The 26,096-nt window shown below is 37.2% G+C and overlaps 1 protein-coding gene across 4 annotated transcripts; it reads left to right on the top strand.

Moving 5' to 3' along the window:
- On the top strand, nt 1-24,205 carry LOC126374480 (allergen Tha p 1-like). Of its 4 annotated transcripts, none has more exons than XM_050021144.1 (3): nt 1-29; nt 14,736-14,926; nt 23,851-24,205. In XM_050021144.1, the coding sequence occupies exons 1-3, from the start codon at nt 13-15 to the stop codon at nt 24,039-24,041; spliced, it is 399 nt and encodes a 132-aa protein (XP_049877101.1). In that variant the 5' UTR covers nt 1-12; the 3' UTR covers nt 24,042-24,205. The 4 variants fall into 4 exon arrangements, with proteins under 4 accessions (XP_049877101.1, XP_049877104.1, XP_049877102.1 ...); XM_050021147.1 differs by lacking the exon at nt 1-29 and adding an exon at nt 2,660-2,677; XM_050021145.1 differs by lacking the exon at nt 1-29 and adding an exon at nt 14,397-14,416.
- The last annotated feature ends 1,891 nt before the right edge of the window (nt 24,206-26,096 follow it).

Genomic DNA, 26,096 nt, shown 5'->3' with positions numbered 1-26,096 from the left:
TTATTCTGATTCATGATGCACTGGAAATTGTACTTTAGTTTTGAATCTAATCACAAATAAACGTAATTCTACACAAATAAACGAACTCTGGTTTTCCTTATTAACACACCTGTATAAAAGACTCGCCGTAGCGGGAATCGATGGTCCCTATACACCCGTAAAATTCATATTTATCTTATCTATTCTACGCAAATAAATATTTTAAATTCTATTCATATTATTACTACATTCTATTGTAATATTTACACTGTGTATTTAACCAACATAATAAAGTGTTAACACGAGGCAGGAGCCTTAATTTAATCAAATCTGAATAATAATAATATTGGCTCAATTTCTAGGCCCTATTATACTCACACTGTTTACGATCTCGTACCATTACCTTGTTTATAAATAAAAATATATTTTTTTTTATAATAAACACGTTTCTTAGTAAGTATTTGATTTTCTCGACGTTTCTTCAAAGTAGGTACTTACTCAGTTGCCAAAAGCGTAATTATTTTAATTAGTACCTTGAGCGCGTTGATGTCTTTTACAGAGAATAAGCGGGAATGAGGAAATTATGAGTGCCACATACAATTATAATTCTATTTATTACTTACAATAACATAACATCAAGCCTGTATCCCCAAAAGGGTAGGCAGAGATGTGTAGTATATATACCCATACCCATGTGTTCCCATTCTTCGCCAACTATGTTTAAGTCCCATGTAATAGAGGCGAGCCTATGGTCATTTAAAGGCACAAAACCCGGAAACCACGTGATATCGAAACATAAATTCAAACACAATAAAGTTGAATTCAGTGGCTTAGAGCCACATTATTTATGAAGGAGCGGCCTTTGCCTAGCAGTTATATTCAGGTTTAAAATAAAAAAAAAGATTTATGTCTTTTTTGCTGACAAGATGTTCAATCTACCGATACACAGCGACGGACGGTGGCTTTTAAAATATAAAAATAACTAAAGACCATTTAAGTAATAACTATTTATAGAACTTTACCCACAAATAATAAAAATAAAACACTATTATTATTAATGCTAGTATTATAACTTTGTCTGTCTGTTGTTTTCTATTGCTTTTCCGCACCTAACCTGCAAAATTCATTTGGATAATAATTAACATATAGTTAGATAGATACAAGGTGATCAGGGACTTATTTAGGGAGAAATGTCTATCAACGGATTTAAAGTAGCAACCGCGATAAATATAAATCTATACGGACGAAGCCGCGGGCACCAACTGCCACACAATTATCACACGATTGTCTTCGTTTTTATTCTAATTATAAATACAAGTCTTTACCATAATGGAACCTACCTACCTACGGACTTAGAAGGACGTACATTGACCAAATTGGAGATGTCCTTAGAAAAAAGTTAGTAAGATCTACTCTGAACCGGGGTGTATGAAACGACGTGGAGGAAGCAAGGGAAGTGTGTCAGGATCGAAGCAAATGGAATTCCATAGTCTCTGCTTACACCTGTGGGAAATAGGCGTGAGTTAATGTATGTATGTATCATAAGAGAAGAGTCAAGGACTCAGGATGCAATGAAACCAGTCATATCCAGTTTAGGTATGTTAGTGACGTCGAATGCTGGCCTGTGAGCGGTTCGCTGTGTTTCAATACATAGAACGCGTTTAACTGTTTATTTTCCCGGGCTTGTCTTAAAAGCCGATAAACAGATTATGACCGACCGTTTTATCGACGATAGGTTAATCATCTGACACCACACGGGGCATTTTATGGTCTCCGTGTTCCATTGTTGAGCGTTGGGCTCACGATCCTGAGGTTCCGGGTTCGAATCCCGGTGGAGGCACATCACTACAATTACTTTGTGAGTCCTAGTTTGGTTAGGATGTTACTGATCACCCGATGGTCTGAAAGTAAGGGAGGGCTACGACGTTAAGCAGTCGGTTATTTAAGTAAGTATGTATCGTTACATGAACTACGTCAAGTGCTCAATAGTAAGCCTCATGCTAGGGTTGATGAGGTCGGACATTAATCTCTCAACCCATATAAGAGAAGAAGAACGGCCTCCGTAGTCCAGTGGTTGGAGCGTTGAGCTCACGATCTGGAGGTCCCGGGTTCAAATCCCGGTGGGGACATATTACAAAAATCATTTTGTGATCCCTAGTTTGGTTAGGACATTACAGGCTGATCACCTGATTGTCCGAAAGTAAGATGATCCGTGCTTCGGAAGGCACGTTAAGCGGTTACTACTTACTGTCAATAGTAACCCTGACACCAGGGTTGATGGTTGGTATTCCACTTCACAACCCACACGACAGAAGAAGAGAAGAAGAGATGGTTCATCATATCCATCTTAGGACTTCATATGAAAGCTGACCTATTAAGATGTCTTCTGATTACGTCTGGATCTGCCCACCCTAGGGATTACAGACGTTTATGTATTTATATTCATGACGTATTTACCTCATGAAGGCTTTATAAAAAATAAAACACAAGTTTCTTCTGGAACCTTTAAACTTATCTCCTTTATAGCTTGTTTGTCGTAAGATAAAAAATGTAAATGCGTCCGAACAAGACCGGTGATTCACAGAAATCCTTCACTGACGCAGGTTGTACTTAACCGTTGATTACTTGTTGTCAATAAATAATAAAACAAACATAAATGTCGAGGAAACGATACCTAGAACGGAGTTTGGGACATTGGGTAAACGAAAGGAGAACTTATTCCACCTTACACATAAAAAACCATGGATGGACGTTCAAGTTCAGTCGAATTGTATGATAATTGGATTCAATTTTGCTTGGCTGTCAAATACTTAAACCCACGTTCATCCCTGGTTATTTTTTTATTTGTAAGGCGAATTATGTTTTCAATTATTTGTATAAGTACATACGTAAACTCATGCCCATATCCCTATCGAGGTCAACAATAAGATATCGTTCCCACTTCTAGGTTCTTTCATTGAAAAACTTTTAGTTCTAAAAATGGAAACAAACATTGCGAGGCCCCACACGCCGTGCGACGCACGCCTCGCAATGTCTGCACCTTCATATTCGTGGTGAGGCATATGCTACGCATACCTACGCACAATTACACGGAGAGGCGTGCGTCGTACGGGGCGAACGGGGCACATGCCTCGCAATGTGTGTACCTTCATATTCGTGGCGAGGCATATGCTACGCATACCTACGCACATATACACGGAGAGGCGTGCGTCGTACGGGGCGAGCGGGGCACATGCCTCGCAATGTGTGTACCTTCATATTCGTGGCGAGGCATATGCTACGCATAAATACATAGAGATGCGTGCGCGTGGGTCGTACGGGACGAACGGGGCACATGCCTCGCAATGTTTGTAAGGTTTAGGTGTGCATTTTTAATAAGCATTTGATAATATTGTAAATAAAAATAAACTTAGCTTTAAAAACCTTAACTACTTAGTTTACTAGGAAAAAACCTTCATACAAAACAACTACTTTATCGTAACTTGATGTCATAGTTATAAAAGTATAAAAAATGCTATTAAATGTACAGTCACAGTACTTCCCCTGCACTTCCTTGTAATTTGCTGTAATAGAGCATGAAACAATTACCAAGTACCTGTTGTTTCATTATCTTGATCAGTAAGTGAAAATATACACACACACACAAACACACACACACACACACAAACTCACGCCCGCAATCCCTAATGGGTTGTTATGGGTTGAGGTAATGATAAAACACTATCAATGATATGGTAGGTTTAATAACTAATTTAAATAAAAGAATACATATGAGCCAAGCTAAATAAAAACAAAAAGAAAAAAACTAAAACTAAACTTAATCTAATGCTTGGACGCCAGGAGAGTTTTTATTTGCCAACGTTGATGGAACTCTGCCAAAACCTTGCCACCGGCTAGCAGCTCAGGGCTATGGATGGTTATGATGAATAATGGTTATGATGAAATTATTCTCTAGGTCTCGTCCATCAAAAAGGGCGTATCGGTAGGCTACAACAATAAAATTGTACGGATTAGTCACCGAGGCAGAATACTAAAGTTTGTCTATTAACTATCCTCCCTTTCTATGACTTATGGACTCACCCCTTTTTGTAGCACCACACTGAATGTAAGTAATAATAAATATAAATAAAAATTGCCAGGATAAATTCCACAAATCCACAATGAATTCCACAATCTATGTCGGTATCTTTGAATGACCAGTAATTGCAGTTGACACAGGTTTGACCTCAAACACAAGAAATGGTCGAATGCCCTCATACGTCGCGTACAATTACTTAAAAACTAAAATGGTTAACTTTGGATTCCCACTCAAGAAATTTAAAAATACAAAAAGACTTTTGCCTCGCTGGGAATCGAACCTACGACTTCGTACACTGGAAGCGGACGCTTTACCACTAGGCCCGCCGGTCTGTTACAATACCGTCGAAATTCATAAACCCTATCTACCATACCGTATGACGGTGTGACACCGAAGTAGCATGATTTATATTTTTGTATGCTTACCCTCCACACCATTCTTAAACACTCCACAGACCGGTTGCACTAGTTGAACCGTAGTTAACAATCCTATTATAGTTTTGATAATGTGAAATGTTTAAGTAAATATAATAAGTACATTTTTGTGATACTATTTAACAAACTTAGATCTTAACATTATCCTACATAATATATACCCCTACCCTCAAGAAAAAAAATATATAACCATTTATGTATATATATTTTTTTTATATAATATATATGTATATATATGTTTTTGTTTTATACTATTATTTATTTACTCCTATACATGTTTTAAATCCTTGGCATGCCAGACACCGATATTTTTGCCGTAAGCGTTATTTAAACGAAAGACGTTAGGTGACAGTTTCTCGACGATAATAGCTTTTTCGAACTTTGGTGCGAGCTTGGCCATGAACTTGTTGTTTGCACTGGACAAATATTTCGTTCTCTTCCACACAATATTGCCAACTTGAAAAAGAGATGGTCTACGTTTAATGTCATAGAATTTTCTACTGCAGTCATGAGCATGTCTTAATTTGTTTTCGACCTCTTTTAACAAGGGTTTTCTGTTTTGCAAGTTTGCAATAAACTCCTCTGTATTGAAAATAGGCGGATGCGAGTCATCAAAACTAACATTACAAAAGTCAGTCCTATGACAGTTGCTTTCTCTGCCAAAAAACAGGTAAGAAGGAGTATAACCAGTCGTCTCATGCACTGCCGTTCTAATGGCATGTCCTATTTCCTGAAGATGTAAGTCCCATTCATTATGTTTCTTAGAAGTGGTGTATGTAGATATCATCGTGCCTATTACTCTGTTTGTACGTTCCGTAGGATTGCTTTGTGGATGATAATTCGGTGTGAACCAAATATTGTAATTATATTTATGGGCCAGATCTTTAAACAAGTTCGAATCGAATTGTTTTCCGTTATCACATATGATAGTTTTTGGAGCACCAAACAACAAGAATTGGTTCTCCAAAATTTCACATATTTTGTCTGCCTTACCAGTCTTCAAAGGGAACAATAAAACAAATTTACTAAAACAGCATGTCACTACCAAAAGCATCGTATTACCCTTCTTGCTTCTTGGAAAGGGACCCATTAAGTCAAGAGAAATTAGTTGCCATGGTCCAGAGACTTCTCTATGATTACCCATGTGTCCATAAGGCGAAAGTTGGGAGACTTTAAATTTAGCACAATTTTCACAAGACCTAACGTATTCTTTGACGTCATCCAATATATTCGGCCAGTAATACGATTGCTTAACTCTAAAAGCAGTCTTGCGGATGCCAAAATGACCTGACGTAATTTTATCATGGCATTCTTTCAATACTTCCCTTCTGAGAGATTGTGGTACATAAAGCTTCCAAACATTTTCTTCATTGGGGTATTGCTTTAAATGTATTTTCTTATACAGTAGACCCTCATTAACTAGCCAACTGCCATCCCGTTCTTGATTTTCTTGGATCTTTTTTACTTTTGACTTATACCAATCGTCTTTGTGTTTATCTAAAATTTCAATTTGCGATATTTCAACCACAGCATTAATTGATCTGGATAGTGCATCCGGAACTATATTGCATTTGCCCGGTCTATGAACGATGTTAAAATTAAATTGTTGCAGTTTCATGGCCCACCTTGCTAAGCGGCCATGAGGGTCTTTCATTTTATGTAGCCACAGCAAAGCACTGTGATCTGTAATAACAGTAAAGTGCAAACCATCAATGTAAGGTCTAAATTTCTCTATAGCGTATAATACACTCAACAATTCTCTCTCAGAAGTGGAGTATTGTTTTTCCCGATCGCTCAGTTTTCGGCTTAAAAACGCAACAGGCTGCTCAGATTCACCAATTTTTTGACACAATACTGCACCAATGCCGTTGTTTGAAGCGTCACACTGAATAACGAACGGTTTCGAGAAGTCTGGGCAAATCATGACCGGTGTACTGGTAAGCAAGGTTTTAAGAGTCATGAATGCTCTCTCTGCCTCTATATCCCAAATGAAATGTCTGGTCTTTTTACCTTTAGTGAGGTTGTGTAATGGAGCAGCCACTGTTGAGAAATCTTTGACAAATCTCCTATACCAGCCTGCAATGCCTATAAAGCGCCTAAGTTCCCTGATATTCTTTGGTCTAGAAAAATTTAAGATAGCGGATACTTTCTCAGGATCCGTGCGCAACCCATCTTTGTCAACAATATATCCCAAGAACCGCAAACTAGCTCGTGCAAATTTACATTTTTCGACATTAATGGTCAAGTGTGCTTCCTTTAAAATAGTCATGACTTTCCTCAAAATCTCCAAATGTTCGTCAAAAGTTTCCGAACACACGACTATGTCGTCCAAATAAGCCCACACTTTACCCTCAAGGGAATGAAATAGTATATCCATTAGTCTCTGTTGAGATTGCGATGCATTCACAAGTCCAAAGGGCATGACTTTGAAATGAAACAATCCTCGACCAGGTACAGCGAAAGCTGTCTTTTCCTTACTTTCTGTGTCTAATTCAATCTGCCAAAATGCGGACTTGAGATCAAGAGTGCTTAAGAATCTTGCATTACGGAGATTATCGATGGTGGAAGATACTCTGGGCAAAGGGTATGTATCTCTTTTGGTAACTTTATTTAGCTGTCTGCTATCCAAACAGAGTCGGTTATCACCATTAGGTTTTTTAACAATTAAAACTGGGGAACACCACGAGCTATACGATGGTTCAACTACATCTTTTTCGAGCATATTATCTAATTCGCGTTCAATTTCTTTCCTAATGGTAGGCGAGAAATTGTACTGCTTTTGATGTATTGGTTTAGTGTTACCTGTATCTATCGTGTGTTTTATAACATGGGTCCTCCCCAATCCTGTACCGATGGTTTGTTTCATTTCATCAATTAACTGAGATAAATCTTCATTCTGTTGATCACTGAAATCATTTCTAGAAATAACGGCTGACTGTTGATGCATAACAGAACAAATTGTGGCTGATTCATCATAGATGTTACTCCTAAACTGAAATTTTATATCAAACAGATCAAAAAAATCTTTGCCCAAAATAATTTTTTGAGTTAAATTTGGCATCACCAACATTGTGACCACCTTGAACTGATTGTCAAATTTAACTGGTACGTCAAAAAATTCAGACACGTTATGATATGTACCATCAGCGGTAGAAAGTCGTGTAGCTACTGATTTATGGGATTTCAAACCTAACGATTTTAAGATATCTGAAAATTTCGAGTTAATGGCTGTACGATTAGCTCCAGAATCCAACAAACCCGCATGCATATACCCTAATATGTCCAAAATTACATAGGGTCTATTATCATTATGTTTCCTTAATAAAAGTGGGTTAATCGATCCCTGTGTCATAAACTGATTAACCGTGTGTAGCCAATTCTGCCAATCTTTATTCGTTCTATCCGAGGGAAAACCTACTTGGCAGGACTTGCGTTTTCCCCGGTACCGTTTCCCTTACATTGACAGTCCTTTGAAATTACGCCAAAACGACCACACTTATAACAAAACAGACGCTGTTTAGGCAAAGAACAAACTCTAAACACGTGTCCTACTTCTCGACAGTTCCAACAGCGCTTTTTGTTAGGTTCGACAATATTGGCCTCTGAAGATTGCACAACCGCATTTATTTCTTTTCTCACATTTGCGTATGTAGAGACCCTATATGCCAAATCAGGCTCTAATGTGGTTTTAAAATGTTTTGGTTCTTCAAAATTATCACAGTTTACTTTAGTTTGTTCTACAATTCGCAAAACATTATTGAGATCCGCTATGGACGTGAACACATCTCTACACACAGCTCTTTGGTAGTACGGTTGCAAGTTCTTTAAAACAATCATTACCTTTTCCTGCTCAGAAATCTTATTGGGTAACCTGTTAAACATGTTTTGCATGGTACAGATATAAATCGTAGGTGTCTCATTTTGACCTTGCGTTCTTGCTTTTATTTCTGACAATAGCTCCTCTTGATAATAAGGAGCTTGGAAAGTGCGCTTTAGTAGTAAAATGAGTTCATCCCAAGAAGTGGCGTATTCTTTATTTGCCCTATACCAAATCAATGCGTCCCCCTTAAAGAAGTCAATAGCATACCGCCATAAATCCTCCTTAGTTGCGTTACGGGCATCTTTAAGTTCATCCACTCTTTCAAGAAAAGCATTAACGCTTAAGCTTTTGTCGCCGGAAAATTGCACTCCCCATTGGCTAACGGGAACAAGTTTGCGTCTAGGTAAGCCTTCATCGATAGTAGAGCTACGCAATAAGTAAGGTGATTTTGCTGATTTATCAATTTTTGAAATTTCCAACTCTTCAATAGCAAAATTTACATTTTTATTGTCACCTAGACCGTGTTCGAAATTTGGATGATTTTTAATATTGACAACGTTCCCTGATTTGCTTTCTATTTTATTTATTATTTGATCAGCCAAATCCCCTAATGTTTCGTGCAAAGCGTCCTTAATGTCTGTCGTTAAATCTCCGGCATCTACGATATCGTCTTTTTGTTCTAATTGTGCGAGAAGATTATCACTCCTAACTAATAGTAACTCCTTGCGTTCTATATCTTTTGGGTCTATAGAAGTGATTAAATCTAGGCGATTTCTCACATGGTAAAGGCGTGAAATCATACGCTTGAAAAGACTCTTGTCTGGTTTGTCAGTTATTTCTGATATGTAAGATGAAAGAATACCTAACTTCTGGAAACACAATTCCAGCTCAGCTGCAGGGTTTTCCTGACATTGTTTAGGAGAAGAGACTTTGTAAGGCACAGCGCCTGTTTGTTCACTGAGCATTAGTTCACTAAGAATTTTCTTTAATGTCGAGACAACGGTTTTAATGTGAATACCTCGAGACGCAAGTTCGAATTCCACTTCATCTTTGAGTAAATAGTTGGGATCCATACTGTAACACAAATCCAAAGTTAACACGAAAATAATCTATTTACCTACAATTTTAGTCTTACAATATATAGAAATATCTTTCTAGTACCTATATAAAATATCCTACACATATAACATAAACCACTAATCTTAAATAAATCAAAACTTCACTTAATCAGAGTTAGTGATACCGGCTCTCTAAATTTATAATTGTAACTAAACTTAATCTAAGAAGTCACTACCTCAACAGCCACAAGTTTTAACGTTGGGCGTCATTGTTATGGGTTGAGGTAATGATAAAACACTATCAATGATATGGTAGGTTTAATAACTAATTTAAATAAAAGAATACATATGAGCCAAGCTAAATAAAAACAAAAAGAAAAAAACTAAAACTAAACTTAATCTAATGCTTGGACGCCAGGAGAGTTTTTATTTGCCAACGTTGATGGAACTCTGCCAAAACCTTGCCACCGGCTAGCAGCTCAGGGCTATGGATGGTTATGATGAATAATGGTTATGATGAAATTATTCTCTAGGTCTCGTCCATCAAAAAGGGCGTATCGGTAGGCTACAACAATAAAATTGTACGGATTAGTCACCGAGGCAGAATACTAAAGTTTGTCTATTAACTATCCTCCCTTTCTATGACTTATGGACTCACCCCTTTTTGTAGCACCACACTGAATGTAAGTAATAATAAATATAAATAAAAATTGCCAGGATAAATTCCACAAATCCACAATGAATTCCACAATCTATGTCGGTATCTTTGAATGACCAGTAATTGCAGTTGACACAGGTTTGACCTCAAACACAAGAAATGGTCGAATGCCCTCATACGTCGCGTACAATTACTTAAAAACTAAAATGGTTAACTTTGGATTCCCACTCAAGAAATTTAAAAATACAAAAAGACTTTTGCCTCGCTGGGAATCGAACCTACGACTTCGTACACTGGAAGCGGACGCTTTACCACTAGGCCCGCCGGTCTGTTACAATACCGTCGAAATTCATAAACCCTATCTACCATACCGTATGACGGTGTGACACCGAAGTAGCATGATTTATATTTTTGTATGCTTACCCTCCACACCATTCTTAAACACTCCACAGACCGGTTGCACTAGTTGAACCGTAGTTAACAATCCTATTATAGTTTTGATAATGTGAAATGTTTAAGTAAATATAATAAGTACATTTTTGTGATACTATTTAACAAACTTAGATCTTAACATTATCCTACATAATAGGGTAAGTGAAAATATATACAACTATAATTAAATATACTGGGATTTTGACTTAGTCACTGCATCTGCCAAATAAGGTATATACAGGGTGGCCCAGAAGTTCACGTTCAAAATGTAAAATTAGATAGATATCATATGTGCTAAACCATAAATAATCGCTGAACATACAATGGGGTGTTTCTGATAGCTAATGAGCCCCTCCATCTAATTTTTATTTTGAACGTGAACTTCTGGGCCATCCTGTATATACCTTATTTGGCAGATGTATACCTTATATACCTTATTGTTGATTTCCATACAACACATCTTTGGTATATTGACAGCCACAGATTCGAATACCAGTAGTTCCTGTCTCTTTCTTTCATCGGAATTGGTTTCATATCTCATAAACATAAACAGATTTTATACGACCCACTGCTAGGCAAAGAAAGGCCCCCCGTCAATCAACCGAAGGGGATAAATAAATAATAAATAAATAATAGTTTATTGTCAACAGTTACAGTAACAATTTTTAGTACATTGAGCTTATTTTTAACTGGAACATGGTACAAAGCATGGTCCACTGACTTCCAAACTAAGTGGAAAACTTGTGACTTGGAAGGCAGATATGGAGCATACTACACCATCGTACATTTTAAAACATATGAATCAGTATGTTGTCCAGTGCTTTGACAATAAAACATCGAAGAAACGTATTCTACAAATCAAAATATAACTTTCAGAGATCGTTAATCATAACTGCATGCTAACATATGCATGCATGCTGCATGCTCTTAGATCAAAGACCAACAGTGTAAAAGAGTTGACTTCGTAACTCCGTACGTACCTTCTGACACACCCTCGACACTTCGTACAAAACACGTTGTTTTACACAGACATTACACATCGTACTTTATAACCGAGTTACTTGTCTCAATGAGTCTGGAAGATATGAAATCTTGGTAGTAGATACTCGAGAACAATTGGGTAGTGTCCTATGTCAAAGATAAAATAATAAATTCTGATTTCTAAATAAAGAAGGATGTAAAGCTGTCGATAAACATTTACTTTTTTCTATTTATTCTACGAATTTTAATCAAGCAAAACGTGATAATAAGTCCGACATATTAATATTTTGTTCTATGTCGTCAGTGTGCTTTTACATACAAACTCAATAACAAATTCATGTTTTGACGTTTAGTAAAAGGTAACTTATTTGACTAGTTGGAAACTAGCCTATTGTGTAGGGGATTTTTTATTCTGAAGGTATCAACTAAATAGGCCCAGTAGATTAGGGGAACTTACCTGGGATAACATGCTGGAACGCTACAAGCAACTGCAATTTACTAAGTGATCGTTAAATCATGGTTATCAAAGTAGTTATGTTACTAAGTAGTTAATGTTTTATCATTTGAATATAATGACTGAGTCAGGTGTCAATGTGAAGGCAATAGATGTCTTGTTGTTTTCCAACAACCGCTGAGCAATTACTAATAGCTTGACATCCGACCTCCCATCTCTGTATAAACGCACACGCATTTTACTGAAACGTGATTCTGTATGAATATGTGTAGGTATGTGGTTTTTAGGTAAAAATAATCTGATTGCCATCTATACACCGGTCATGTTGTAGCCATGTGCAGGAAATGAATGAAGGACGTATACAGGAAAAGATGAAAAGAACACCGCACTTTTTCACCTATTTTTTGCACGTTTATGTTAAAATGTCTATTAAAAAGTCTTAGTCAGTTCGTAGAACGTGTGACATACATCGTGATGTCACGAGTTCAAATCTCAGCTTGGGCTTAAGCACTGAATTCGACTTTATGAACTTGAATTTATTTGTGATGTTGTAGTAAATCACAATAGGCTCATGAGAGTCTAGAGTGGGTGTATATCTTCCCGTCGGGAATATAGGCATAATTCTATGTTATTTCATGTTGTCAAAAAGTCTTACTATCGATTCTTAATTAGATTTAGAGTTTGGTAAAACAATTAGAATTCAAAAGTACTTACTTTTTTCTTAATTTTAGAGAGTTATGTTTAGATCAAACGAGATGTACTTATTCGTATTTATACAAAATTAGGTAAATCAGTTAACAAACTCCGTGGACCTAGACATTACATGACCGACGATAATTAGAACATTTCTTGAAATTCCGGATATACCTGTCTTCGAGGTTGGTGGCGACTGATTTCACACACTTACGACTAAATGTGACAAGTACTCAACACTGTTTTTAAGTTTTAAGGATAATATAACATTTTGTGACGGCTCCTGCGATCACTATTTCCCCCGTGTTAGTTATCAGGTCAAGGACCGACCTCATGAACCTTGGCTTAAATCGTTAAACCGATTTAGGTTAAAGTATGGAGATTGTTTCAGACCCACGAGAAAATATAGTTTTTATCCCGGATGTTCCGCACTTGACCAAAATCGACGCGGACGGTTCCTTGTTACACCATCCGTTCCTTGTTATTGAATGAAAGCTTAATCAGAAAAGACTGCATAGAACGCAAATCACTAAAAAGCCACAAAATGTTGATATACCTAAATTGATACCTACTTACATAGCCAAAGTGAAAATACCAGCATTTTGGTAAATTTGATTGTCATTATTCATCAATTTATTTAACGATTCGATGACGAAATATTCCATGGAAACACTGCACTTATTACAAACGAGTTTTAGTCCCAAATGCGATTAAGTATTATTTCGTATAAAACCTGAATCAGTCGTGATTTTTGAAATTATAACTCTCGAGTCGATTGCAGTGTCTAGTGCCTATAAACACAAGGTAGGTGATTTAAACAAAAAAATATAATCGGTTTACAATATCGATAGGCAGCAAAAAGTTACCTGTATTTATGTGCCATAATAGTTTTAAGCCATAAGATGACAGGAATACACGATAAGATAATATAATAACGAACAACGAAACGATAAGGAATAACGTTAGATATAAGATAGAGTTTTTTTTTATGTAAATAACTACTTGGCCAATAGAATAATTTATAAACCGGTTATTTTCTTTGGTAAACAAATTACAATTATTATTTTCTCACGAGCCGTAAGTACCTAATCTATTCACACTGTCATTTACTTCAGTAGTAAATACCTTATTTTCAGGGAATTCTGTTTTGCGTTTTATAAATGTTATTAATTTCGAATTGTTATTATTTTTTCATAGTATTCTAATATGCTTATAGTAGGCTTACCGCTCACCCGCCAACCCGCACTGGACGAGCGTGGTGGGTTAAATGTCCAAACCTCTTCTACAACAATAAATGCCTGGAAGAGCTACTGGTCCATGAAGGATATGATGAAGGGTGATCTTCCGCTATCCTTGAAGCGCAAAGTCATGGACATGTGCATTCTTCCCATTCTCACCTACAGCGCTCAGACTTGGTCTTTGACTGACATCCAAAAGTCCAAACTCAAGGTTTGCCAGAGAGGTATGGAACGCAGCATCCTTGGTGTTAAATTGATCGATCGGATCCGAAACACCACGCTGCGTTCCAAAACAAAAATAGCAGACGTAGCGAGAAAGGCTGCCTGCTTGAAATGGGACTGGGCTGGACATGTTGCCCGAATGACCGATGACCTCTGGGCCAAAAAAGCTACAGAGTGGGTTCCTGCAAGTGCTGTCAGACGTCGGGGAAGGCCACGGAAAAGATGGCGCGACGAGTTAGACCGCTTCTCGAAACGGTGGCGCGAACAAGCTGGGAACAGGGAGGAGTGGAAGAAGGGAAGAGAGGCCTTTGCCCTGCAGTGGGACATTGAGGGCTATTAATAATAGTATTCTAATGGTCTTATGTGTGTGTATGTATGTATTATTTTCTATAGGTAGACAATGCTAGGCATAAATATATTTATATTTTCTTAATGTTTAAATTAAAATCATAAACACGTTATAATCTGGGAGTCTTCAAGGCTAGAGTGAATAGGTATTTGTTAAGTAATCCATCCTAGACCACATCGTCACTTACCACCAGGTGAGATTGTAGTCAAACAAAAACTTTCAAGCAGAAGACATATTGTTGATTTCCATTTAACTGTGTTACGTGAAGTGATGGTTGGTAATACGATAATAAGAAACACCGGGGCCCACCATAATATGAACATAGTTTTTTATTTACAGAATGAATACAGTAGTAGCGATCTGCCTGCTCGCCCTGGTGGCGATGGTAAGCGCGAAGGGCGGCGCGTACACCGATCGCTTCGACAACGTCAACGTGGATGAGATCTTGGAGAACCGGCGCCTGCTCATCCCGTACATGAAGTGCGTGCTCGACCAGGGCAAGTGCTCGCCTGAGGGCAAGGAGCTCAAATGTAAGTGGAAATGAAGATTTATCATACATTTAGTTTCCGGGTACATGCTTTGTAAGGCACGTTAAGTCGTTGGTCCCGGTTACTACTTACTGATGTAAGTACGTAGTCGTTACAACCCACACGATAGAAGAAGATACGTGTAGTTGAACATAGTGAAACTAGACGGCAATACTAATCGAAATAAACTATGTAATTACATTCATACGGGTCAAAATGGTAACCTTCTTCTGTTTTGAAGTCGGTTAATAACAACACTCATCTATTACGAAATGTATTGTAGGGGTCTGAAAAGTGACTCTAAATAAAATCCAGAAACCCATAATGAAGTTCGCCAATAGAATTGATGGGTTAAAAGTTCGGCAGGTAAAGATAACTAAAACGAAAGCTTGTTTAGTGCAAAATTAAGAATTGTTAGAATAGAAAATACTTTATTTGACTGTTACTCAGAATGCACGACAGATTTAATTCTATACTTACGTACAAAATAGGTATTTACCAGTTTCACTTAATAAATAACTTGATTATCCGAAAGTAAGATGATCCGTGCCTTCGAAGGGCACGTTAAGCTGTGGTTTCGTTAATTCTTACTGATGTACGTACGTAGTCGCTACATGAGTCATGTCAGGGGTCTATGGCGGCTCAATAATAACCCTGATACCAGGATTGATGAGGTTGGTAATCCACCTCATACCACACAGGATAGAAGAAGACTTAATTGCTATTTTTGTGTGTCTGCAGGCTAAAACGTTATTATTTATCTATCTGTCCTTTTCCAGCCCACATCAGGGAGGCTCTGGAGCAAAACTGTGCCAAGTGCACGGAAAGCCAGAAGCGCAACTCACGTAAAGTGCTCACACACCTGATCAACAACGAATCCGACTACTGGAACCAGCTCGTCGCCAAGTACGACCCGCAGCGCAAGTTCACACAAAAGTACGAGAAGGATCTTAGAGCTATGCAAGGCTAAATTAAAAAAGAAAAATATTCAAACTCCTGTGGAGCTCTGTAGTAAACCGAAAAATTATCGGTTTTAAAACCGGTTTTTTTAATATTTACTTATAAAATCATTTAGGAACAAAAAAATTACTAATTTTATATCAAATAATCTCGAAAACTGAAAGTACCTGAAGTTTAAATTTGTTTCTAGTGCCATAATAAGAGATTGTAAAAGATATGTTTGAGAACCAAATAAATATATTTTTTGTAACTGTTTATAAATAAAATTACGTAAAACATCTTACGACTGCGGTGACTTATTCCAAACAATTGTTTTACGTCAGCCTTTCGTCTACATGTCAAGGTCAATATTTGAGGTCAACAAGATTACATCTGCACAAAAATACAGTAGGTAATATCCTTTTTTATTTCGTTAAGTAATTATTACCTATAACAAATATTTGAAATTCGAATAAATAAATCAACACGTACTATTGCACTTACCTGAAAATTATACCTCAGTCAAAAGTAATTAGGTACCTACCCTTAAAATAACTACTTGTGACGAGGAGTAGAATACAGAATGTTCCAGTATTAACACTTGACAGGGATCATTTTATAATTGGGCAGTTTTCTAGGTCAAAGATAAATTATGACATTCTGATTACTAAATAAAGACAGATCTAAAGGTGATAAAAAACGTTTTCTTTACGAATTTTAATACAGAAAAATGTAATAATAAGTGGGACATTTTGTCACTATAGTAATTTTGTGTTTTGACGTTTAGTAAAAAGTAACTGATTTGACCAGTTGGAACTGGATAGAAAATGGGGCTGATTTCGCAGACACCTATGAAAGGGACGGATGATTGACAACTGTTAATTTTACAATGTAAGTAAGTATGAGAAATAGGCATCAAGCTGGTATGGAATCCATTTGATGTACATCCGCAAACGATCCTGCACGTAGAATATTGCAAGGGTTGCTATATCATGGAAGTTGTTGCTGTATATCAAGGAAGAGTTGTTAAGCCAAGCCAAAAGCCGCCTAAGCCAAAGCCAAAGCCAATTTTAGGCTTAAGGGACATCTCGTCCCAGTCTTAAACTGTGTCTTATTTCCCATTGTTCGAGGCAGCATCACGTAGGGCCTAAAATCCCCTAGAAAATAATCAATGGTATAATCGTCCCAACAACTGAATCATAGTGGGCCCAGTTACCCACTATCAAATTAGAAAAGGGCAAACTCGTCCCTGGGCCCAGTTTAAGACTGGGACGAGATATCTCCTAAGCCAAAATTAAAATTTACGTGTGTTCCACATATATTTTTTGCCTAGAGATTATCCGTTCTTTTCCTTTTAGGCGGATATTTTTTTGACGTCATTTGTTGAACATTTACTTTGAATGTTTTTTAGTATCTAGCCGGACAAGTGGAGTGCACTGAAGGCTCTCAAATGAACATGTAAATTATAAGTTGTTCTTCTTCTCTCGTGTGGGTTGTGAGGTGGATTACCAACCTCATCAATCCTGGTGTCAGGGTTACTATCGAACCGACGAAGGCCTGACATGGCTCATGTAACGACTATTTACTTACATCAGTAAGTAGTAACTGGGACCAACGGCTTAACGTGCCTTTCGAAGCACGGATCATCTTACTTTCGAACACTAAGGTGATCAGCCTGTAATGTCATAACCAAACTAGGGATCACAAAGTAATTTTTGTGATATTTCCCCACCGGAATTCGCACCCGGGACCTCCGGACCGTGAGCCTAACGCTCAACCACTGGACCACAGAGGCCGTTGTAAGTTGTTGTAAGTATGTAAGGTATAGTTTACAAAAAGCATCAACAAGTTTTTATGGTGTCTACTACTCGTAGATAATCAAATCACAAATTAATGTCACTTCTGCAAAAACTTATTGTTGTTCGATTGACGCAAACTAAAAGCAATTACTTATATCCAGTTTGATCGTTACGTGGAATAGGCAGCTTATGATTATTAAATATGTTATTCAGTATGTTATGTTAGCAGCCGTGGTAGCCCAGTTAGTAGAACGCTTGAAGTTGCAGGTTCGAATCCAGCACAGGCCTAAACCAATGATTGTCGAATTTGTTGTTGAATTCACGTTTGGATCATAAATGATTATCACGTGCTCAGCGGTGAAGGAAAACATCGTGAGGAAACCCACATTCCCGAGAAATGTATTTTTGGAGGTATGTGACCTAAACTGTATTGGGCTGGATTTCCCTTCACAGGTTGGAAGGTCAGACAGGCAGTTGCTTCTGTAAAAACCAGACCTGTCAAATCTTCAGGTTAGGTAAGTGGACCCTGTGAAAAACAGGATATGCTAGGGTGATGATGGGTATATTATTTTAGAGTGTAGATCGATCTTTATTAAAAATATTAGGTTACAGCACAATCTAATCAAATATATACGAGTAGGTACTTTTGTATATGGAAGACTTAGTTGCGACGTTATCAATAACCGTGGTGTGTGTGTGTGTGTGTGTGTGTGTGGGGGGGGGGGGGGGGGGGTGTTATTGACATGACTTATTGTAGATTTACATACTTACTGGATTATAAACGTGGTCCATCGCACCCAATGTTACCAAATAAGTTAAAAAGATAACAAACATACATACATAAACAGCCTATATACGTCCTACTACTGGGCACAGGCCTCCCCTCAATCAACCGGAGGGGGTATGGAGCATACTCCACCACGCTGCTCCAATGCGGGTTGGTAGAGGTGTTTTTTACGGCTAATAGCCGGGACCAACGGCTTAACGTGCCCTTCGAAGCACGGAATCATGTTACTTTTTCGAACAATCAGGTGATTCAAGCCTGAAAAGTTCTTACCAAACAAAGGACAGTTTCAAAAAGTGATTTCGACGATGTCCCCATTGGGAATCGAACCCGGATCTCCAGATCGTGAGCCTAACGCTCTAACCACTAGACCACGGAGGCTGTTAGACCACGGAGGCTGTTAAAAAGATAACAGCGACTGTTTTCTTTATATTATATTGCTAGCAGAAACAAACACACATACACATAAAAACAGAAAGCTTGATGGTGTGATGCTCTGACTACCCCAATTGGAGTATGATCGTGAACTTATGTTATGTTATATCTTCTTTTAAATGTGCATTTTATAATTCATAGTTGGCCCAGTTATCTACCTAAAACATGCATACAACCTTTTATTTTTGTCAAGTCGTATTGTAGATTTGCCGGACTACTTGGCCGGACAAATGGGGATGCGCTGTTAGCTCTCACCCGGTAATGTTATAATAAAAGTATAAAACTTTATTCTTTCTCTGACTCATATATCCAATTCGATTTCGGTATGAAAAGCATAATTTAGAAGACGTCAGAAAACAGACCATATAGCTAGAATATTTTTTATACCAAATTATACTGTAGGTGACCAATGACCTTTCGCCGAACGTCATCGTCACCTAAAAAAACGGGCCAAGTGCGCGCCGGAATTCCACACGAAGGGTTCCGTACCATTGACTTGGTAAACAACAAGGCAAAAAAATTACGTTTGTTGTTTGGGAGCCCATGCATTTTTTTTACCTTTTTTGCTTGATATTAATAATGTCAACAGGTACGTAATATGAAATTTGTGTACCTACTGTTATTTGCATAGTCAGTGAGTGATACGGACACGTGCACATGGTCGGTTTTTAAATTAGAGTTTTTACTGCAGCTAGGTCTAATTACTTGTCTAACTTGAAATTCCTTATTTAAAATAATTCCCACGTACTTACGCAATTAGCTATAAAATTACGGATGTGAATATTTTTTTGCTTAATATAAATCCTATACAGAGTGTTAGTGACACCGTAACGAAAAATTTCAGGGATGATTCAGACAATAATTCTGAGCTGATATCAAGTGGAATTTTCCATCGCTAAAGTATATAATGGAAAATATTAAAAAAAAAAAACAAATAAAAAACGATCGTAAATTTTACCACGGAAAAATTCACTTAAAGTGAACTAAGATTCATGAGCTGAATTATCTCTCTCGGTGTTTGATACGTAAAATATACTTAAAATTATAACAATGTCTGATATAAGGAATCATCTTACTTTTTTCGGACAATCAGGTGATTCAAGCGTACAATGTCCTTACCAAACAAATGACAGTCTCACAAAGTGATTTCGACAATGTCCTATCGGGCATCAAACCCGTACCTCCAGATTGTGAGGTCAACGCTCTAACCTCTAGACCACAGAGGCTGTTAGTACAGTTTTTAATTACTAGAATATCGTTACTAATCGACAAGGGCAATTAGGCGATGAGCTTCATCTCTATTTCTATTTACGTAACTGTAAAGGTTATTATGTATTTCCCTTCTGATGATATCATAGAAACAAAGTAACAGATACTGAGATATGAACACAATTGAATATTCGCCCTAGACCTTGGATTATGAGAATACACAAAATAGAACTCGTAGACCTGGTGTAGGCCGTGCTTGGAGTTACGTTACAAAACCAGTTCTATATTAATTTTGTTTACATCGAGCACCAAGCAGCATAGAAAATAGTATGCCTAAACTTAAACATAAATCAAATGTTCTAATAGTTAAGTTTCATTTTCAAACACGAAATATTATTTCAAAGAAGTTACTAACCAGCACTACGTAGTATTATTCCTTATTCTATGCCACCACGCCATTTTTTTTGCGTAGAAAACCTGTTTCACTTACATACCCGCCTACTATCTGAAGTTTTGACTATTCTCAATTCTTGAGCATCTGTTACTATCTGATTTTCTATTTATAATTCATATTTATTTACCTAATAAAACATGGCTATAGACAAAGGCAGATAAACTACTTAGATAGAATATTTTGTAAAAAAAAATAAGAGCCCTGTATTATACATGTGCATATTACCCATGCAGCATGTTAGGTGTTCAACTGATCAATTGCGATAGAAACACGACACTGCGCTCCATAACTCAACTAGCAGATGTTAGTGAAAAATGCGCTAAACTGAAGTGGGAATGGGCGGGACATGTCTGCCGTATGATACATCTGATTGGACCCCAAAAGGTCGTTGACGTCGAGGCAGACTACGACGACGATGGAGGGACGAGCTAAACGCCTTCCAGAACACCTGGCACAACGATGCCCAAGACAGGGGGGTGGCTTTTGCCTAGCAATGGGATATCTGTTGGCGCCGCAATGAATTAAGTTAAAAAGTAGTATCTTCTGTATTTTTACAATGAAATTTCAAATAGTTTTATTTAAAAAAATATATTCTCCAAAAGTACTTACCTAAACATAATTTTATAGGTTTGTTTTTTGTTTAGATGATGGGCTTGTGGTCGTAGTGGCAATAAACACAACAAATACAAATTTTGGATATTGTACAGGCGCTATTTACATAATTTATCACAGAGTTATTTGTTTATAAATACACGCATTATTCGATTAAGTACTTACTAGTAAGAAAATCTTTTAAGTTCAAATGAAACATGTAGAATAAAATATTCAGAAACTACCCTGCGTTGCATGAATATTGAAACGAATCGATAGTAGCATAATAAAAGACGTTGTTGAAATTAATATCCTGAGCTTGTAATCAGTAAATAGCACGACACATGCGTACTGCAAACTTATCGATTGAGTGCGAAAATATTGTGTTTTCCTATTACAACTCACGCGAGAATGGAAAAGATAGTGCACAGAGATAAAATTCAAACAGCGACGTCAGTTACTTGTTTACGAGTACAAGTTCTCGGAAACTAATTAAATAACGGAAAGTTTAAATAATACGAAAACGAACTAATAAATTGTAGGCATTGGTTTTTTTGGAAATCAATAATTTATAAGTAAGTTGTTACGTAAGTACTTTTAAGCTTTTTTCCCCGAAGAAAGCGTCGTTAGTGACAAGGAGGTAATTCCCAATTAATTAGAGCTTGTTATCAAATCAATGTGCGCGTAGGTTGGTCGCGTCACGCGTCATACTGACGACCGCGCAAGCAAAATGTTCCACGTTTCTAAGCAAATTTAAATACGAGTTCAGAGAAGTAGAAAACCAGTTTTTATTTTTCCACAGGAGCTTGGGAGCCGATGATCCAGTTGATCGCCTATATAAATAAGACTTACTCGACTGAGAACCATAATCAACCGCCACTAGCCGAAGTGAGCACACGTGAAAAAATACTTTAAAGGACTCTCTAAAGTAAGTGCGAGTTACATTACGGGAATAGTTGCGTTGGAAAGCTGAGTGAGTTGCTTCACAACTAGACAGTTGGCCAACTAGTGTTGAAATAAATACTGGTTTTTTTATGTTACAACGACATTTCTCTCAGTAAAGTTTGTTTTTATTTAAAATTTTAAGCTACGTCCAACGAAATCATATTTTATTTTAAGAATGTATAAAACTTTCTTCATTCCTATAACTGAACTAAATCTTTTTTTCCAATTTTTTATATTCGATTACTTATTTAGTAAAAAACAATATTTCACGCCCTGAAAATTTAAACTTCTTTTCCAACCGACATATTGTCTGCTGTTTTTCTCATCATAGAAATAGGCCATTCCAACAATTCCACTTACATGTTCCAGCTTTAGCCAAACATGAAGACCTTCATCGTCTGCGTCCTGGCCCTGGCCGCAATCGCCGCCGCCCGCCCCAACGAGGAGTACACCGACCGTTACGACAACATTAACGTGGAAGAGATCACCGGCAACAAGCGGCTGCTCATCCCGTACATCAAGTGCGTGCTCGACCAGGGCAAGTGCTCGCCTGAGGGCAAGGAGCTCAAATGTAAGTTACGCCAATACATTTTTTGACATGACTTATTATTTTGTCGCATATGGATTTCACTGGGTGGACAAAATTTATGACAACAGGCCCGAGGGTGCCTAATTCCAGCAACACTACTTTTTAGATCATTCTGACTGAGCTCTTGTCAAACCGGGACGAGCGTGTTAAACATTATACCATCGAATCTTCCTCCTACTCGTATCCTTGCGAATATCCAATAAACGCGGAGAAGTGCTATTAAAAAAAAACATTATTTACTACTTATTCACATTGATACGCGGACGCGATGGCGTTTTCTTATATTATTTCACTTGGATTCGGAGTCTATTCAAACTACCAGATTAAGTATCCTTATCATCCTATAACCAGGTGGTCGGTTTTCTGAAAAGGGGTCAAACGCTTCACTCTCAATAGATTTGATAAATATTGACATCCCTTATTTTTTTGCCTTTTAAGTATTTGGTCTGGTAGAAAGTCATACAGCTGGGTTTCTACTATTTTAAGACGCGATGTTTAACATAGTTTTATTTTACATATTTAACAGATAATGTGTCGCAAAGTTACGACAGTAACATTATTTTTAACTGTTATAGCTTGATGTCAAGTTTATTTATATATCTCTGCGAGTTGTAGAGTAGTACGTCAAGTAATTTTAGGCTTTTTGTCTAAGCACATTGATATTTGAGTTGCTTCACACAGGGTGGATGAACCTTGTGCTAAGTAATTGGCTAGTAATAGTATCCTCTTTTTTCATGTTATATTATTGTACTGATTCCTGAGACCTATCGACTCAGCTTAATTGAAATCATATATGTTATTTGTATTACACCATCTAGTTCGAAGCAATGGAGCAATGCCCATTAAGGATGTCACTTCCATTGTCGATCCACCGCACTGCACTGTTAATATTCCCTAATGAATCTATCCAACCATGGAAAGTCAAATCATCGCCTACATAAATGGGGCTTAAAGGAGTCGCCATACTCTGAATGTGGCCACCCGGATCAAACCATATCTTACTTAGTGAACGAGTGCCCTCTGCACCGGTTCCCAGGTGGTATAGCCGAGCTGCATTGTGTGACGGATGCGGCAGAGACTTGATTAGGGGAGCTTCAGCTGGATATATGATCCACGCAGGATATTTAATTTTTATCTGCCATACGCAATAATAATAATTACAACAATCCATTTTATTTCCAGCCCACATCAGGGAAGCCCTTGAGAACTACTGCGCCAAGTGTACTGAGGTCCAGAAGACGAAGACGCGTCAAGTCCTCCGCCACCTGATCAACAACGAGGCCGACTACTGGAGCCAGCTTACCGCCAAATACGACCCCCAGCGCAAATACACCCAGAAGTACGAAGATGAACTCAAAACCCTCAAGGCTTAAGTCCAAAATCAATTGGTCTTAAGCCCAAACTCATAAGGTCTTAAGACCGAAGTTCCTCAAATTGGAGATAAGCAGAGTATGTGATTATAGACTAACTACGATGTATCAACAGTTCAAGTATTTTGTGATACTTATAAGAAAATAAATCCCTATCTGTGATACCATTTCTTGATTTTTATTTTACGTGCCATCATTTATCTACACCACAGATCATATAATACTAACGTAATCTACACGAATTTATTTGCTGATAATAATGGAATTGAAGTACAAATGTATCTGTACATTGTTTTTTTTGCATATTCATTGTCTATGACATAATTTGAGAGCTTGGCACAGGCATTTTCAATGACTTTTGTCAACCTTCAACTCTATGCCCTTACTTATACGTAACATGTATTATTAACATCTTTATTCTGTAGTAAGTACATCCTGTTCATCCTTTCGTATTACTATTGTTTTTGACTTACTAAAATAAGAAGTCGTCAGCGGTCAGCCATAAATATTTGTTAAAAAATATGTTATGATATCATTTAGGTACCTACTTACATAATATTAGTTGCTGAGAGACTGTTACTTATCTATATGGAAAATCCTATAAAAGCAATATTCACCATCCTCCTGCTCTTATCATACTCAAAGTGGAGTCGGCAACATAATATATTCCTCTTCTATTCATCTTAAAAAACACATCATCATCTCCCTAGCATTATCCCGTTTTTCACAGGGTCTGCTTACCTAACCTGAAGATTTGACAGGTCCGGTTTTTTACAGAAGCGACTGCCTGTCTGTCCTTCCCACCCACGAAGGGAAAGCCAGTACAATACAGGTTAGGGTTACATACCTCCGAAAATGCATTTCTCGGGAATTTCTCCTCACGATGTTTTCCTTCCCCGCTGAGCACGTGATAATCATTTATGATCCAAACATGAATTCGACAATCATTGGTTTAGGTCTGTGCTGGATTCGAACCTGAGACCTAAAAGTGAGAGGCAAGTGTCCTACCAACTAAGCTAGCAAGGCTCAAAAACACGCTTATTTTATAAATATATATCGCTTATTAAATAAATACCTATAAGTAAGTTTCAAAACATCGAAATTATTCAAAATGATTGAAAAATCTACGAAATAGACTCACATTAATAGATACTTAATATTCCGTTAGGAGGCAACTAAATGGCACGTAATCTTAATTGAATACGTAATTGTTTAAAAACAAGTTTTACTTAATTGTTTTAGCTAGTTTTTGTTTACCAAATCCAAAGATGTAATTAAGTATCGAATATATGATTATGTTTTGCGTCTACATAACTACTGATTATTCTTACCATTGCTTTTATTTGTATCTAGTAAAAAGTTCACAAAAACTAGTTTAATATCTTATGATACAACCGATTTACGAAATCGACGGTACAAATACTAAGTACTGGCAGCGCAGGACCGATCGTCGTGGAGATCCTTGGGGGAGGCGTATGCCCAGCAGTGGGCGTCGTACGGCTGATGATGATGATACGTATCCTATGGTCGACTCTACAAATACAATATTTTAAATTCACATACGAAAATATTTTTTTTCTTTATTTCATCCCATGCATGTCGTACAGTCGATCGACGTCATGAAGTGACATGGGGTATCACTTTTATAACTTAAGTATTAATTATCACAATTATGTGTCTTAACCTAGGGCCCAGGTTTACAGACAAAATACTTAAAGAATGGGGTTTAGTTAATAAATGAACTGTGGGCTTTACGACTTAAAGATATTAATAAAAGTGGCTGCAATAGTTGCCAGTAATTGTCTTGTGGTGTGACTTGTGGCTGTCAACCCCGATGACAGTCGTGAGTATTTGTATGAAACTGTTTAATTTAAATAACTGGTATAAAATAAATAAAACATGGTCACATTATATCTTGTTACTTAATTTATTTTACTAATATCCAATTGCAAATTTTAAAGTAACAAACAGTTTTACACTAAATATGTGTTGCTATAAACATGTTATTATAAATATAACAATATCGTACAGGTACATAGAACTTTTCAACAATAATAA

This window comes from Pectinophora gossypiella, chromosome 17 (assembly GCF_024362695.1).
Source record: "Pectinophora gossypiella chromosome 17, ilPecGoss1.1, whole genome shotgun sequence".
Lineage (NCBI taxonomy): Eukaryota > Metazoa > Arthropoda > Insecta > Lepidoptera > Gelechiidae > Pectinophora > Pectinophora gossypiella.
This window is presented reverse-complemented; position numbering and strand designations above follow the sequence as displayed.